This window comes from Anastrepha obliqua, chromosome 2 (assembly GCF_027943255.1).
Source record: "Anastrepha obliqua isolate idAnaObli1 chromosome 2, idAnaObli1_1.0, whole genome shotgun sequence".
NCBI lineage: Eukaryota > Metazoa > Arthropoda > Insecta > Diptera > Tephritidae > Anastrepha > Anastrepha obliqua.
In genome coordinates, this window is record NC_072893.1 from 25,304,767 (window position 1) to 25,321,472 (window position 16,706).

Consider the following 16,706-nt stretch of genomic DNA (forward strand, 5'->3'; position numbering starts at 1 on the left):
AATCAACGCAGCCTCTCCCTCAGGTTGCTTCGTTGCCGTTTGAATGACTGATTGAACGAGTGTGTGAAACGAGCGAACTGAAATCGGCACCCGGGGACGTGATAGTAGCCGAAGTTACTCGCGCAATTTCGTTTTTCACCATAGCTGATAGACAAACCTGGGAATTTATCAGCCTTGAAATATGTACTGTGTACAATACGAGAAATCTCCGAAGCTTAACCCTTTTGCATCACCGCTCGAAATGTACTCAAATGTACTCGCGATGTACTCAAAATACCTCGATAAAGGTAAAACTTAAGATTTTTACTGTTTGTTCTAATGAAAAAGATTGTTACAGAATTACCAAAATTACTTCTTTTCCTCAGACTTTAGCAAAAAAAAAAAATAATTTATTGCGGGTTGCTCCGATCTTGGTGATAAGTGAAAGTTTTTGTTCGCTCAGACTATTCCGTTCTTAGTGATAAGAGAGAGTTTTTGTTCGCTCAGACTATTCCTTTGTTGGTGATTTGAGAGAGTTTTTGTTCACGCGTATTATTCCGTCGTATAATGCAAAAGGATAAGGGGCCATCATGGCTGACTTCTAAAGCAGCGCACCAATGCAATATTTCACAATTATTCAGTTGTTGGGAAAATACAGAATACGTTTATTATTCTAGGTTGACAATTTTTTAGTGATCTGGAAGATCTCAGTTCTGCAGAAATCAGAGATGTTCTAAAATTTTTAAAAAGCACACACTCTGGTTTTTGGAGTGATAGGCACAAGCATCCCATGCGACATCACTATGGGTTACTCGTATGAGCCTGAGTTTGCCCTACAGGTCAACCGATTCAACCTAACCTCTAACCTACTAGCGAAATTGCCTGTATGGTAGGTACGCTGCCGTAGCCGAATAGGTTGGTGTGCGTGACTACCATTCGGAATTCACAGAGAGAGCGAACGTTGGTTCGAATCTCGGTGAAACACCAAAATTAAGAAAAAGTTTCAAGCTTACGCACATCGTTGCACCGCTACTCGGCTCTTAAAGGATTATATTAACATTTTATGAAAAACATTTTTTTTTTTTTTCGAAATGTTACAGGTATCTGTGCCCTTAATAAATTTGATAGCAAAAAATTGAACAAAGGAAATCGCCTTTTCATGGCGTAATTACAAACATATAAATGCATGCAAGCACATATTTGAACCCATCTATTTCATGCAACATTCAAATTTCGCTCTTGCGCACCTGCGCTCTTTTCTATCTTTGCCACAATTCATCTGATTGCCACTCACTGAGTACAATTTTTTCTTTTTGCAATTTTTCGCTCTAGTGACTTGCTTCATTAAAATGTGCTCCACCACATAGCATCATAACAGGTGAGTTACATTTTTACTTCACACTGAACTTTTGCCTTAAAGTATGTAACGAGTGATTTTCATGAGAGAGAAATTATGCGACTCTTTGTTAAATGCTCACTAAATATTCGCATGCGATAAATTTTCTCTTGTTTTTTGAATGCATGCAATTTGTCACATTATTAACACTTAAACGTAATTGCTTCAAAAGTTTACAATTTTCCTTAGTTTTAGTACACAAAAAAAAAACAAAAACGCGAATACAATTTTTGAGAAAGCATTCTTCTTACAATATACTCGTAAATGTAGTATTTCTAAAAAGTAGTTAATTTTACATGGTATTGAAATTGTTGATAATCGAAATAACGCAAATTCTTGACTTTCTTCTTCTTTCTCTTCTTTATTTTCAACCCACTCTAGGTACTAACACCAAATGTATGTAAATTTGTAAATATGCGCGCAGCAGTTAAAAGTATTTAAGCTGCTGCTGCTCCGCTGCTAAAAAACCAACCAACAAAACTGGCTGGTTCTTCGGTTCTCTACTTTTGTGCGCATGCATTTTTCGCTTTTGAGAAAATATGTATGTATATATTATACCCTTCTTCTCTTACATATATAATTCATTCTTTACACAAAATACAACTTTGCTTACATAAAAACCATAGCCGCTTTGCTGCTTTTGGTGATTTTGCAACGCTACTACTTGGTTTGAGTAAATTTTTCGTTTGTTGTTTTTTTTTTTTTGTTTCTTGCTATGCATTTAAAAGTGCGAAAATGTGTATGTGACCACTTATTAGCGCCAAATTAATTACAAGCATTTTTTCGTTTCTTTGTGTCACCAATTTTGTTTTTACAATATTCTGATGGTTTTTCTTTTGTGTTTTGTTTTTTCGTTTTTTGAATGTTATTTTTTGTTTGCCAATTTAACGTACGTTTGCAAAAACGTTTACATTTTTCAAGAAGATTGCAATTTTTCATTTTTACTACACAAATTTGCAATTTCTTGCAATTTCGTCGTCGACTCACAAACAACGCGGAAAATCTGAGGAAAAAAAACTACTGCAATACTCATTTAGTTTCTTGTGTTGTGTATTTTTTTTTTATTTTGCATCTTCTATTGTTTTTATGTGGTTCAATTAATTTCTATTGTTAGGAATGGCAATTTTTTGGTTATTGTTTTTTTTTTACAAAAGTTTTTTAAGTAAAAAAAAAAAACAACTCCATTAAGCGCGTATAATAAATTTGCGAAAATCTAAATCATACCAATGAAGACTTAAAAAATATTACATTTAGTGTCAATTAATAAAAAAGGGAATTACAATAAGCAGGCTTTAAATGATAGCGGAAAAGTGAGTGTTGGGTTGATTCTAAGCTTTACTGATTGCTAAGTTTTACTAATAGTTTTGCTGTTGTTGCTGGTAGGCTATGCAGTGTGTGTGCTCTTTTCGAGTAGTACAGTTACATATTTGCGTTACATATTGGTTTTTGTTTTGTTTCTCTTGCTCCAATTACATACAAATTTACTAGCGAGGCCACTAAAAATAGTTATATATAATTTTCATACATCTTCCTCAAAAACTGGAGCAAAACTACTGAAGGTGTCAATACATTTTTATTTTTAGGTTTGTGTGGTGGCGCGTGTGGGAATGCTGCGCATTCTTTACTTGTTCCTGTTTTGTTGTTGTCAATTATATTACTTTTTTACAAAATTTGCTTTCCAGTGTTTTTTACTCCTTCGTTGATTGATTTTCTTGCGATTTATTATACGCCTGCTGTCCGTGTGTGTGTGCGTGTGGGTGTGGAAAAAATGTGTGTCATATGAAGTAGTTCAAATTTGTAGCATTCACTGATTTGTTTGTTGCTGGTCGGTATCGTTTTATCCTCACAGTTCTTACTCGGTTTTATTAGAGCAGTGGATGATAATACTATTTGATTTATTATTACTTTTGTTGTCGGTTATAGTTGTAAGAGTTTTTTTCTTTTTTTTTTAATTTTTTATTTATTTTATTATTTTTTTTTACGTTTTTTAATACTTCTTTTTGTTTTAAATTTTTTTTTTTTAATTTTGTTTTTTAATATTTGTCGGTTGATTTGTAGAAAGAATGCATTTATTTTGTGGTTAAAAAGTTCGGATTCTGGTTTTTGTTGTTGTTGTGTATGTTGCTTTAGTTATAGTTAATAGCCACGTACTCCACTAGTCGCGTAGCGGAATAGTTTGTGGCTTAATATGGCCACCGTCTCCTTCGGAGACAAATCGTTTACGTCCTCTGCAAAGAAAGAAGAAGAAAGAAAGAGTGTTACAGATATATAGTTTTTGGATAAATTGTTGTTGTTTGTATATAAAATATTACTTAAATACAAAATTTAATATTATCACTTAAGGGGTTAGGGTAGTTAGAATTTTCAAAAAATTGGATTTTTGAAGTGAAGCTTCTTAGGCGTCGATGGACGAGCGAGAATGGAGAGTAAAATTTCAAGGTCATGCAACGTTTTGGCCATTTTCGTTCAGCGAGAGAGAAAAAGATATAACGTAGAGGAAAAGGAGAGAGAGAGAGCTATACCTTATATATATCTTAGATACATTTTAGGCTATTTTTCCTGAGTTTTTCCTTTTGGTTGCTAATTTCTAGTGAGAAATAACACTGCCTACTTTTTGGCGGTCGACCCTTCTCAGTTTTTTGTAAATTTTGTCTATTTGTATTCTCTCCTTATGTTGTGAATTTATTTAGATATATATTCTTTCTCTCTCTCTCTCTCTCATCCTCTCTCGGGTCTCTCCCTCTTTCTTTTTCTGCCTTGAAAGTTTCACTTCTGTTATGTGTACTACGCTACATGCACTGTTTTTTTGTTTGCATTTTCTTAAAGTAAAGTATCTTAAAAATATTGTGTGAAAATTTGAAGTGAATCCTACAAATAATATACTTTTCGAGTTATTCAACAATTAACAAAGGGCCCTCGGGCAAAAACAAAGAAAAACAAAAACCTTCAATGCGTTTTTCTCAAAACTATGTTTTTTGAACTGGTGATCTGTAACCGGAAAAAGTCGGAAAATTCAGCCTGCACAACGAAACATCCGGTAACGGACAGAGGCTGATCGACTTCGCCGGGGCCCGAAACATGGTAGTCTGCAGCACCAGATTCCAGCATAAGAAAATACACCAAGCTACCTGGCTGTCTCCTGATCGAAAAACACGAAACCAGATCGATCATGTTGTGATAGATGGAAGACACGCTTCTAGTGTATTAGATGTACGTACGATCCGAGGACCCAACATCGACTCGGATCATTACCTTGTTGCAGCCAAACTGCGCACCCGCCTCTGTGCAGCAAAAAACGTGCATCTACCTACGCAAAGAATGTTCGACATCGAAAAGCTGCAATCACAACAGACAGCCAGAAGATTCGCCACTCGACTCTCACTCCTGCTCTCCGAAAGCACTGCCCAACAAATCGGCATACGCGAGCAATGGAGCAACATTTCTCGTTCCCTACGTACCGCCGCCGAAGAAGAAATCGGATTCCGGCGAGCCCGAAAAAACAATTGGTACGACGAGGAATGTCATGCTGCCGCAGAAAGAAAGGATGCCGCCTATAGAGCCACGCTGCGATCGGGCGCAACGCGAGCCATGTGGGATCGCTACAGAGAGCTGAAAAAGGAAGAGAGACGTATTATCCGAAAGAAGAAACGAGAGGCCGAAATACGTGAGTGCGAGGAGCTTGAGATGCTGGCCAATAGGAACAACGCCCGAAAATTCTACCAGAAAGTTCGGCGGCTTACAGAAGGTTTTAAGACCGGGGCGTTTTCCTGTAAGAACAAAGACGGCGATCTGGTGACTGACGTACAGAGCAATCTTAAATTATGGAGGGAACACTTCTCGAACCTGTTAAACAGTGACAGCTGCGCATGTCATAGAGAATGTGAAGATCCCGATACCCCAATCGATGACGACGGAATTGTAGTTCCGTTACCCGATCATGACGAGGTGAGAATAGCGATAACGCGCCTAAAGAACAACAAAGCCGCGGGCGCCGACGGACTCCCGGCTGAGCTATTCAAACATGGCGGCGAGGAGCTGGTAAGGTGCATGCATCAGCTCCTATGCAAAATATGGTCGGATGAAAGCATGCCTGCCGATTGGAATTTAAGTGTGCTCTGCCCAATCCATAAGAAGGGCGATCCCGCAATTTGTGCCAATTACCGCGGGATTAGTCTTCTAAATATCGCCTATAAGGTTCTAGCGAGCGTATTGTGTGAAAGGCTGAAGCCCACCGTCAACCAACTGATTGGACCTTATCAGTGTGGCTTCAGACCTGGAAAGTCTACCATCGACCAAATATTCACAATACGCCAAATCTTGGAAAAGACCCACGAAAGGAGAATCGACACACACCATCTTTTCGTCGACTTCAAAGCTGCATTCGACAGTACAGAAAGGAGTTACCTGTATGCCGCTATGTCTGAATTTGGTATCCCCGCAAAACTAATACGGCTATGTAAGATGACGTTGCTCAACACCAGCAGCGCCGTCAGAATTGGGAAGGACCTCTCCGAGCCGTTTGATACCAAACGAGGTTTCAGACAGGGTGACTCACTGTCGTGTGACTTCTTTAACCTGATGTTGGAGAGCATCGTACGAGCCGCAGAACTTAATCGCTCAGGCACAATATTTTATAAGAGCGTACAATTGTTGGCGTATGCCGATGATATCGATATCATCGGCCTTAACAACCGCGCTGTTAGTTCTGCCTTCTCCAAACTGGATAAAGAGGCAAAGCGAATGGGTTTGGTGGTGAACGAGGACAAAACGAAGTACCTCCTGTCTTCAAACAAACAGTCGGCGCACTCGCGTATCGGCACCCACGTCACTGTAGACAATTATAATTTTGAGGTTGTAAAAGACTTCGTGTATTTGGGAACCAGCATTAGCACCTATAACAATGTCAGCCTTGAAATCCAACGTAGAATCTCTCTTGCCAACAAGTGCTACTTTGGACTAAGTAGGCAACTGAGCAGTAAAGTCCTCTCTCGACGAACAAAACTAACACTCTACAAGACTCTCATCATGCCCGTCCTGACGTATGGCGCAGAAGCTTGGACGATGACAACATCCGATGAAGCGACGCTTGGAGTGTTCGAGAGAAAGATTCTGCGTAAGATTTTTGGACCTTTGCACGTTGGCAACGGCGAATATCGCAGACGATGGAACGATGAGCTGTATGAGCTTTACGACGACATAGACATAGCGCAGCGAATAAAGATCCAGCGGCTTCGTTGGCTGGGTCATGTCGTCCGAATGGATACAAACGCTCCGGCTTTGAAAGTATTCGATGCGGTACCAGCTGCTGGTAGCAGAGGAAGAGGAAGGCCTCCTCTGCGTTGGAAAGATCAGGTGGAGAAGGACTTGGCTTCACTTGGTGTGTCCAATTGGCGCCGATTAGCACGAGAAAGAAACGACTGGCGCGCTTTATTAAGCTCGGCCAAAATCGCGTAAGCGGTTATCGCGCCAATTAAGAAGAAGAAGATCTATAACCTAAAAACCGTTTGGCAGAATTGAATAAAATTTATACTGCTTTTGAAAAACATAAAAAACTTTTGCCTGATCGAGGGACTTTTTTTCAAAATTTCGATTTTTTGTAAACAATTAATTTTCTGAGGCCGCCATATGGTTAATTTTGAAAAAAAAGCTTCGATCAGGCACAAAATTATTAATAAAACTAATTTCTCTTGTCCGATTGATTTTAGATAAATCTCCAAGGACTTGTGATGATCACCGCAAGGGACTTCTGGAGAAACGGGCTCCACACAAACAGCTATAAATTTTACAATTATTAATGTCATTTTATTTTGACGTACAAATATTTGCTGAAAATTTTAAATTTTTATTGTCCACAAAACTCCAAAATGCACACACGCTCCAATGCCCTTTCCACAACACACCACCAACCGCCAAATTTATTCCATTCAATCGGCGCATATTCGCCATTAACCTCCACAGCCAGCCAGCCAACCATATAGGCTAAGGTTAATGAAAAGTGAAAGTAAAGAGCCCCTGCATTAAATTAAAAAGCATCGATTTCACAGCCGCTGCATTTACCAAATGCGCGCGCACAACACAATACCAAAAGCACACCTAAGCATCTACACAAATCGTGGAGCACTCCCACCCACGTGGGTAGCTGCAGCAGTGCCAAAGGCAGGACCAAATCCAAATCCAACGCCAACGTCCCGCGCCCACACTATCTCTCACTCACGCAGCTTTGGCTGCTTTTGACAACAACACACACTTCACTATTTCGGATAGCAGGGATGCATGAATGAAAAGTGCCCGAATAGTTTGTTGCTCTTGTTGTTGTTTCGCCTTGTTGTTGGTAGCAAAACGTGGGCTGTTGCAACTTGCACCGGTTTTTGGGTTCAGAGACGAAAGCTTTTTTCGTATTGACGTACAGTACAACCACCAACTCTACACAGCAGATTGTCCCGTGCATCTCAACGTAAGGTGAGCTTTTATCGTTGAGCGCCATTGCAAAGTTCACTACAGGCGCATTGGGTCAATGCAGTTTTTCGACCGTTGCAGCTGGTTACTTGCATTTGTGGGGGGGACAATAAAAAATTATATTTGTATATAATTCGCATTTACTGGTACAGGTAACTGTATAAATTACAGAGGTTTGGAAATTATATCGCAGGATATTCGAGTGAGGCATTACATAAATACAGTTTGTCTCATAAATATTTTCATATGAAAATATACGACAAGGAGAAATGTTTGAAGTGGATTGGGAAAGGTATTGATTGATTCATTTATTTTTATAACAAAACAAACTTTTTCTATTTCTCCGCGATTTATGAGAAAAATAATAACTTATTTAAAATAATTCAGATAAAAAAAGGAATTAAAAAAATCTTATATTCGGCACTGTCTCAAAATACTCTTTACATATCAACAAAATGGAAAATAAAATAAATGTACATGATTATTTTTATTGTTGTTGTTGTAGCGGTATAAACATTTCTCATACATATACGGGGAATGCAGCTGAAGCGACAATCCTTGACTGAATATAAATGCGGGTCGTGCTGGTTAAGCAGAACCGACGGTCGTGGGAACGATGACTAACCAAATAAAAAAAAAAAACATAAAAAAACAACATTAAAACACAAAAGATTAAAAAAAAAATAAAAAAATTCAAAAAAAAAATTCAAAAATCAAAAAAAAAAATTAAAAAATTCAAAAAAAAATTCAAAAAAAAAAAAAATTCAAAAAAAGTTCAAAAAAAAAATTAAAAAAAAAATTTTTAAACAAAAAAAAAAAACAATTAAAAAAAAATTTAAAACAAAACCAAGTTTAAAAACACAGAAAAATTAAAAAAAAAAAACAGATTTCAACAACAATAACACAGATATCAAAACGAAACCGGGTCGTTCCGGTTACGTAAAACAGACTGTCGTGGGAGCAATGACTAAATGAACCAAAAAATTAAAAAAAAAAAAAAATTAAAAAAAAGAAAAATTAAAAAAAAAAATTAAAAAAAAACAGTTTAAAAATAAAAAAACCAGTTTAAAAAAACAGACCATTTTGTGGCGAACTTGACTTAAAAATCTTAGCCCAGGTCCTTACCATGTGAAATGAGGTCAAGAAGTTATAACTTTTGATCAGCTGAAGCCCAGAAAGTTCTCCAATTGGGCGTTGTAAAAAATTTAAAGAAAATTCTGGGTTTTATTCCCCTGAAACTGATGGTCAAACTATTAATCAATATAAAAACTTTCACGCTCTTGCCGTTCTCTGTGAAAGAACAACGAAAATACGATCTGAGTGGTGGTGCACAAGTCAGGTGTTCTCTACAACGGCAATGCGCCAGCTCATTCTTCATTCCTCAGTCAAGAGATTTCCAGTATTAGATTATCGGTAAGATCTCGTGCGACTTTTATCTGATTAAGGAAGTGAAATTTGGCCTAAAATTACCAAGATTAGAGCTGATAGAAGACTTCCACAATATACCTTTTCGATCAATAGCAGATTTGCATGGACCATAGGAATAGGAATAGAGCAAGGAAAGTTGCTCATATGTTGAAAGTGATAAGAAGTTTATATATTTGAGTGCTTCAGTTTTAGTCTGTTATTTAATAACCCCACACCGACTTCTACTACAAAAGCCCAACATCTATAAACATTTTGCAACGCACCACAAATAAGCGAATTTGCAAATCTAAACGATTAGACTTCGTCGGTCGTGGCCAGTGCACATTTCTTGGCTGCCGCACCGCCATCGGCTTTCTTTGCGTGAGCTGTCAGTTGATCTCCCAACATTTGCCGATTTCCTCTTTTTACATCTCGAGTGCTGCTACTATAGTCACAGCGAACTATAGCTGGCTGGCTGGCTGATTGCAGGGAGTTCATTCACCCGTTGACCTTTTTTTGCATTCCCTCATTTTCTCACTCGCCACAGCAACAGCGGCAGCAACACCAAGTAACGCATCCACAACTAGCGAGAGCAACAAAACAGCTGGCTGCAATGCAAACTGCACGTGTGACATCGTGTGTGTGTGTGTATTTATCAGCAACAGCGAGCCTTTTCTGCTTCACGTTGTTCGTCGCCGTCGCCGTCGCCTGAACTTTTTTGTGTCATTCTTTCGTTTTGCTGCTGCCATATTTGCGTTCCTTTTTGTCATCATAAACTGAAACTAGTTTTCTTCATTTGTTGCTTGCGTTTTGTCCACACTGGAGCCGATAGCACCGGCCACCCGCGCCAAATGCTGATACCCACCACCCCTACCTAGACTGCCGACAGATCGCCAGATCACTTTAATGCCTTAAAGCTAATTTTTTTTTGCACCTCGGTGGCTTGAAACAGCATCGACGATGTGAAATCTTAACCAAATAATGACTAACCGGTAACGCAGCTTAAAAAAGAAGCAAAAATAAAAATACAGAGCAGCGACCCAAATTGTTGATTCGGTTGTAAGTTTCAGCTGTTTGACTGTTGCACCGCTAAACGCCAAAAAGCCGCACAACAACTTAGTATGTCACCGTTGGTTGATTCGGTGTAAACGCAAGATATATCAAAAAAAAACCAATAAAGGTATTGAAAACAAAGCACAAAAAAAAAATTAATTCGATTAACTCGAAATTTCGAAACTTTGTTACATGGTTGGCGGAAAACAAGGGCCACACCCGTTGTTTTCATGCGTTTCTTCGGTAGCACAATTTTTTTTTTATTCGTTTCATGTTTTCTAAAAGTGCGCTACTACAAACATAAGTTCATCGAACCCCTTCATTGGTGCACAAATCGACGCAATCGACAAATTTTTCACTTCCAACGAGATTTTGGGCTGCAGTTCAGCGCTTGCCGCCATCCCCTGCCCTGTTACGGCTGATCAATACAATTCGTGCGGAGCAAACTTGTTTATGAGAAGCTTTATGACAACGGGAAGATGGAGGTGGCGCAATAAGTATTGCTCAGACAGAAAATGGTTGGTGTTAAGTAGGAAATGTTTGTTGTTGTAACAGGCAAATTGAAAATTTCCACACATTATTTTATATCAGAATATGTACGCATTGGAGGACGACGTATTTGGCTTCGAGCGAGACGAAATAGAGCTAATTTAAAAACGCTAAATAAAAATAAAAAACCAAAAGAAAATAAAAATAAAAAAATAATAATAAAAAAAAATAAAATAAAAATAAAATTTAAAATAAAATAAAAATAAAATTTAAAATAAAATAAAAATAAAATTTAAAATAAAATAAAAATAAAATTTAAAATTAAAAAAAAATACATAAACAAAACTAAAAAAATTTATTAAAAAACGAAACAAAAATTAAATACAAAAATTAAAAACAAATTTAAATAGACCAAAAATATGTAAGCAAAAAAAATATAAAAGAAATTAAATAAAAAAACAAGAAAAGAAAAGACAGAAAAAAAATTAAAACTAAAAAAAACCAAAAACATAAAAAAATTAGACAAAAACAAAAAAAATTCAATTCAAAGGCTTGACTATTAGTAGGTCAAAATTTCCGACATATGAGAGATATTTTAGATAAAAATATGTTAACATACAAACATTTAAAGACGTCTTTGGTTTCGTTCGAGACGGAATAAAGATAATTTAAAAAAACTAAAAATTAAAAAAAAAAATACAAAAATATAAAACAAATATATAACAAAAAAATATAATATATAAAAAAAGGAAAATATAAAAAAAAAAAATGAATCGATATGAAAGAAAATATAAAGAACATATAAATAAAATATAATATATATAAAAACAAAAATTTAAAGAAAATTTTTATTTAAGGCCAGGTTACCCTTGATTTGTGTGCTTTTTTAAATAAACTTTATTCATAGTACAAAATATATTTATTAATCAATTTTTTTACATGTGAAAAAACAAATATTAAATTGCTTAAAAAAATTTTTTTTTTTTTTTTTTTCAAATGGTGGCTTTCAAAATGGCTGCTAAATTTTAGCTGATTCGTAGTTGGATGCCATCATATCTCGAAAACGAATTATCTGAAAGTAAAAAATCAAACGGTTTCATCTTCTGTATTGAATTGGTTATGACCGCAAGCAGAATCAAATATTTTTAATAAAAAAAAACAAAATGGCGGACTTTTGAATTTTTTGCCACTATTTTTTCACTTTTAATTGTTTATAACTTTTTTAAATAACAATAAATGTTTGTGATTCTGCTTGCGGCTATAACCAATTCAATACAGAAGATGAAACCGTTTGATTTTTTACTTTCAGATAATTCGTTTTCGAGATATGATGGCATCCAACTACGAATCAGCTAAAATTTAGCAGCCATTTTGAAAGCCACCATTTGAAAAAAAAAAAAAAAAAAAATTTTTTTAAGCAATTTAATATTTGTTTTTTCACATGTAAAAAAATTGATTAATAAATATATTTTGTACTATGAATAAAGTTTATTTAAAAAAGCACACAAATCAAGGGTAACCTGGCCTTAATAAAATAAAATAATAATAAAAAAAACAAATTAATAAATATAAAAGAAAATAAATAAAAAAATACAAAATAAAATTAAACAACAAAAAAAAACTAAAAATAAATAAAAATATTTGGATAAGAACAAAAAAAAAATGCCAAACCAAAAATTTTAAAAATTCTATATGATACAGGTCGCTACATTTTAAGGCGAGGTTTTTGTTTTTAAGACTATATTTCTGAGATATTTGATGGGATTTACTTCCTTCGTAATTGCATGGTTGTTTGGAGAATTGATTAAGAAAGAAATAAAAAAAAGTTTACATAAATGGAAAAATTTTAAGAATTAAAAAAAAAAATCAAAAACAAGAAAAAAATCAAAAAAAGGTAAAAAAATCATTAAAAAAATTTAAAAACAAAATTAAAAAAAAAAATGTAAAAAAAAAACAACTAAAAAAAATAAAAAAACAACTAAAAAAAATTAAAAACAAAAAAAAAAAAAACAAAAAAAAACAAAAAAAACAACTAAAAAAATTAAAACAAAAAAAATGGTAAAAATAATATATATGGGGCATTCTTCGCCAACCGGACACCCCCATCTGCCCAGAACAGTTTTTATAAAAAAAATTTTTCCCTATGCCGAAATAAAAGCTTATGTCATGTACTTTAATTTGTCATGTGGCACTAAAAAGCCATTCCTTCCAAATCTCAAACAAAAAGGAAGTGATTATTAAAAGATTTTCCAATTCTCCAGAAGAAAAAAAAGTTTTACTGTGAATTCTCCTCAAACATGATGCTCGGGGGTTTCTGGGTTCGCTGCTGAACATAAATATTGAAGGAAATTGCTGAAATTGGAATTTTTTTTTCATAATACAGGATTTTTTCACAGTAAAACTTTGTTTTCTTCTGGAGAATTCGAAAATCTTTTAATAATCACTTCCTTTTTTTTGAGATTTGGAAGGAATGGCTTTTTAGTATTTAAAAAGTGCCACATGACATATAAAAACTGTTCTGGGCAGATGGGGGTGTCCGGTTGGCGAAGAATGCCCCATATATACATTTATAAAAAATTCAAAAATGTGAAGCCAAAGAAAAATTAAAAAAACCCCAAAAATTTGAACATCTTTTTGTCTCACAAATAAAGTGAAATAATAAAAAAAATTGGAATATCTTATAGCGGTTTTGATATTTCTGAGAAATGTCGACCTTAACAGAAAGTATTTTATTGCTATTAAGCTGCTTTTTAAGGAGCAGCCCATGTAGAGACTAGTCAGGCAAGTAGGTGAAATAAAACCAAAATAAAATATAAGTCCATTTATTCTACAAACTGAAGCTGTAAGAATGAACTTGTAAAAATAAAAAAAAAGTTTGTCAAAATGAAGAAAATCTGAACCAGGCGGAGAAGGACTTGGCTTCACTTGGTGTGCACCGGTTAGCACGAGAAAGAAACGACTGGCGCGCTTTGATAGTCGGTCAAAATCGCATAAGCGGTTATCGCGCTAATTAAGAAGAAGAAGAAGAACCTGGGATCCCTACCTTGCAAAAAATTCATGGCGAAACTTATTAATAGGTGAAAAAATTCATATATACAAGATGGCGCAAAATTAGTCATCCGATTTTGATTTTGTATAACTTTTCTACTAAATAAAAATGATTTTGGGTATGGGAAGCTTCATCTTGACCTTTACGCGCTCCATTGCTGTCTGTTTGTACATATACTGCAGCTGACCAGTTGTTTAGTTCAGAGGTGTCAAATATGATTGACATATGACGTCATTTGTAAAGATTATAAATCTTCCGATAGGATGCTTCATTTTGAGCCACTTTCAATTTATCTTATCACGCCTTGATCCGTGGATAGCCTTAAAAGATGAACAGTGTTACCGCGACGGTATACGAGATCTACCAGAAAGATGGGAAAAAGTAATAGCCAGCGATGGGCAATACTTTCAATGATTCAGTTGTAACCAATTTTTCAGAATAAAGATGTATTTTCATAAAAAACAAGGAAACATAGTAAATTGAAAACTTTGAACCCGTTTTAGCAACTTTTTTTTCTTTTTTAGTGTCATTGAAATGAATGAGCGAATAGTTTCTGAAAAAAAAAAAAAAAAATTGTTTTCCTTGACCATTTGGATTACGATTTATTTTGTTCCAACATTTTTTTTTTTAATGATACGCGCAAATAGCCACTTTTGGTACTTCGTTTCCATGACAGCCGGTTCGGTTCTACGTAACCGTATTTATATCCAGCCAAGGACTATCTCTTCAGCAGCATTTCCTGCGTAGTTATAGAGAATGTTTATGCTGCTACAACAACAACATTTTGAACTAATTGCCAAAGTTACTTTTTGTTAGTTTTCCCTCACGCGGAGCTGGTGGCGATTTCAAATCATTCTGGCATTGGCTTTCAATTTAGTTAGAAGCCTTGACTTGTAAATAAAGACATTACTAATGAAATAGTTGGAACTACTAAATTTCAAATCGCTTCTTCTATGACAACACAACAACAACGCATTTGCCACCTTGTCGCCAATTTAGAAATCACATTTTTATATTCATTTTGAAGAGAATATTTCTCTTACGAAAATTGCATATTTCCTTAATATCTTTTAAAAAATACGTGGGCGTATTTATCGAAAAATATACCCAGCATTTGTGTTCCCATTCCCAAAGCTTTCGTTTTGTTTCTCCAGATTGTTTTTGCAAAAATAGAAAGACTAAGACTTGCTATCACAAGCACAACAAAATAGCACACGCGTGACACAATTTTGATTAAGAGAACATGCAGATATATACTTAATATGTATGTATTGTATTCTATTTATAGAAATAAATATAAAATGAGGTCACGCATTATGGAAAATAAGCCGTATATTATATCAAAAGTGTGCCGGGAATTGATTAAAAAAAATTTTTTTTTTGTTTATCTTTACAATTTATTGCACCGCCTTCAAAGTAGGCCTCTTCTGAATTAATAATACATTTCTGCCAATTAACCCTTTTGGGACGGAGCCGCTCGACGAGCGAGCGTCGTTGAGGACGAGAGGTATTGGAGTGCGCAGTAAAGAAAATAAATACGTTGAACGTTAAAAAAACTAAGGCTATTTTAGCACAAGAAAAATTTTTCATAAAATCAAAAAATAATTAAAATATAATATCAAAAAAATAATAATCAAAAAACAAACAAATTGAAAAAAACAGCAACAAAAAAGTTATGTTGTATTTATGTATACGTTTTATATTCCGACATTGTGTGGTATCGTTCAAATTGTCGAAGTAATGCCGTCATTTTCCGTCTTATCACATTCACAGTAATATTCGTCAGAACTGTCACTATCTAACGTTTCATCTCTAGATCGCTTAGCCATCGTGCGCAGGATAAAATATAAAATATATAAAAAGCCTGCTGGTTCCTCTGGCAGCAACACTGAGAGACTTAATCGAGGAGACAGACTGGCTCTCGCGTCGTAAGTTTACATTATAAGGAAGATAAGACCTCATCGCTAATGGCCCCTAATGTCTTTCAATAAAAACGTGACTCTTTTACTATACCTATGCGTATCTTATCGCTCAGAACTACAAACGTCGCGAGTCTTACAGCTACGAACTAATTCGGGGAGCTAAATGCCGACACGCGTCCGCAACGCTAAAACGGCTTGGGCGGCTATATGCCGACACGCGTCCCCCAAAGGTTAATAATCTAATCACACATTTTTCTAAACGCATTTTTCCGAAATTAACTTGAGTACCCGAGTCTGTTCTGACCTTGTTTTCGTCCTGCTCGAGAATCCTTTTTAAAGTTTATATCCATAAATCGATAGAAAATTAAATTTTAGGAAGGTCGAGTCGTTAGCTATAACAGAAATATGTTAAATTAACGTCCAAAGTCGAAAAAGCCTGTCTGGCCAGACTCGGGTGCCCAAACGGAGAGTTACAAAAAATTATGTAAATTAACAACAAAAAAAAAACAAAGTGGTAAAGATTTATCAAAAAAAGTGTGTGTTTATATTAACCGAATTTATTTAAATACCGTATTTTGCATATTAGATAGAGATTAACATAGTAAAACTCCAATCTGAAATGGTACTGCCAGTCAGTTTCTTTCATTAAGGGGTTAGGGGTAGTCAGAATTTTCAAAAAATTATTTTTTTTTTCATTTTCTTAAAGTATAATACGAGGGGTGCCTTTTATATTTCGGGATTTGTCACCCCTGGTGTTACAATCTGGCAACTGACAGCTGTATCGCAAAGTTTGACATTTTTTGGCTTTTACGTACTCAGAACGTTCTGAAATACCAGCGCTATTTGTGTTGTTTACAGTAACTTAAAAGATTCATATCGGTCCAAAAATGGAATTAAATCGTGAACATTTTCGTGCGATTATTTTTTACAACTTTCGACGTGGATTGCATGGATG

General features: G+C 35.2%; 1 protein-coding gene across 4 annotated transcripts in view; it reads right to left on the reverse strand.

Moving 5' to 3' along the window:
* Positions 1-1,046: 1,046 nt before the first annotated feature.
* LOC129239269 (programmed cell death protein 4) overlaps positions 1,047-16,706 on the reverse strand; it is a 72,718-nt gene continuing 57,058 nt past the window's right edge. For all 4 annotated transcript variants that reach the window (XM_054874643.1, XM_054874645.1, XM_054874644.1 and 1 more), the window contains one exon: positions 1,047-3,603. In XM_054874643.1, the coding sequence (XP_054730618.1) occupies positions 3,531-3,603 (73 nt within the window). In that variant the 3' untranslated portion in view covers positions 1,047-3,530. The remainder of the gene's footprint in view (positions 3,604-16,706) is intronic.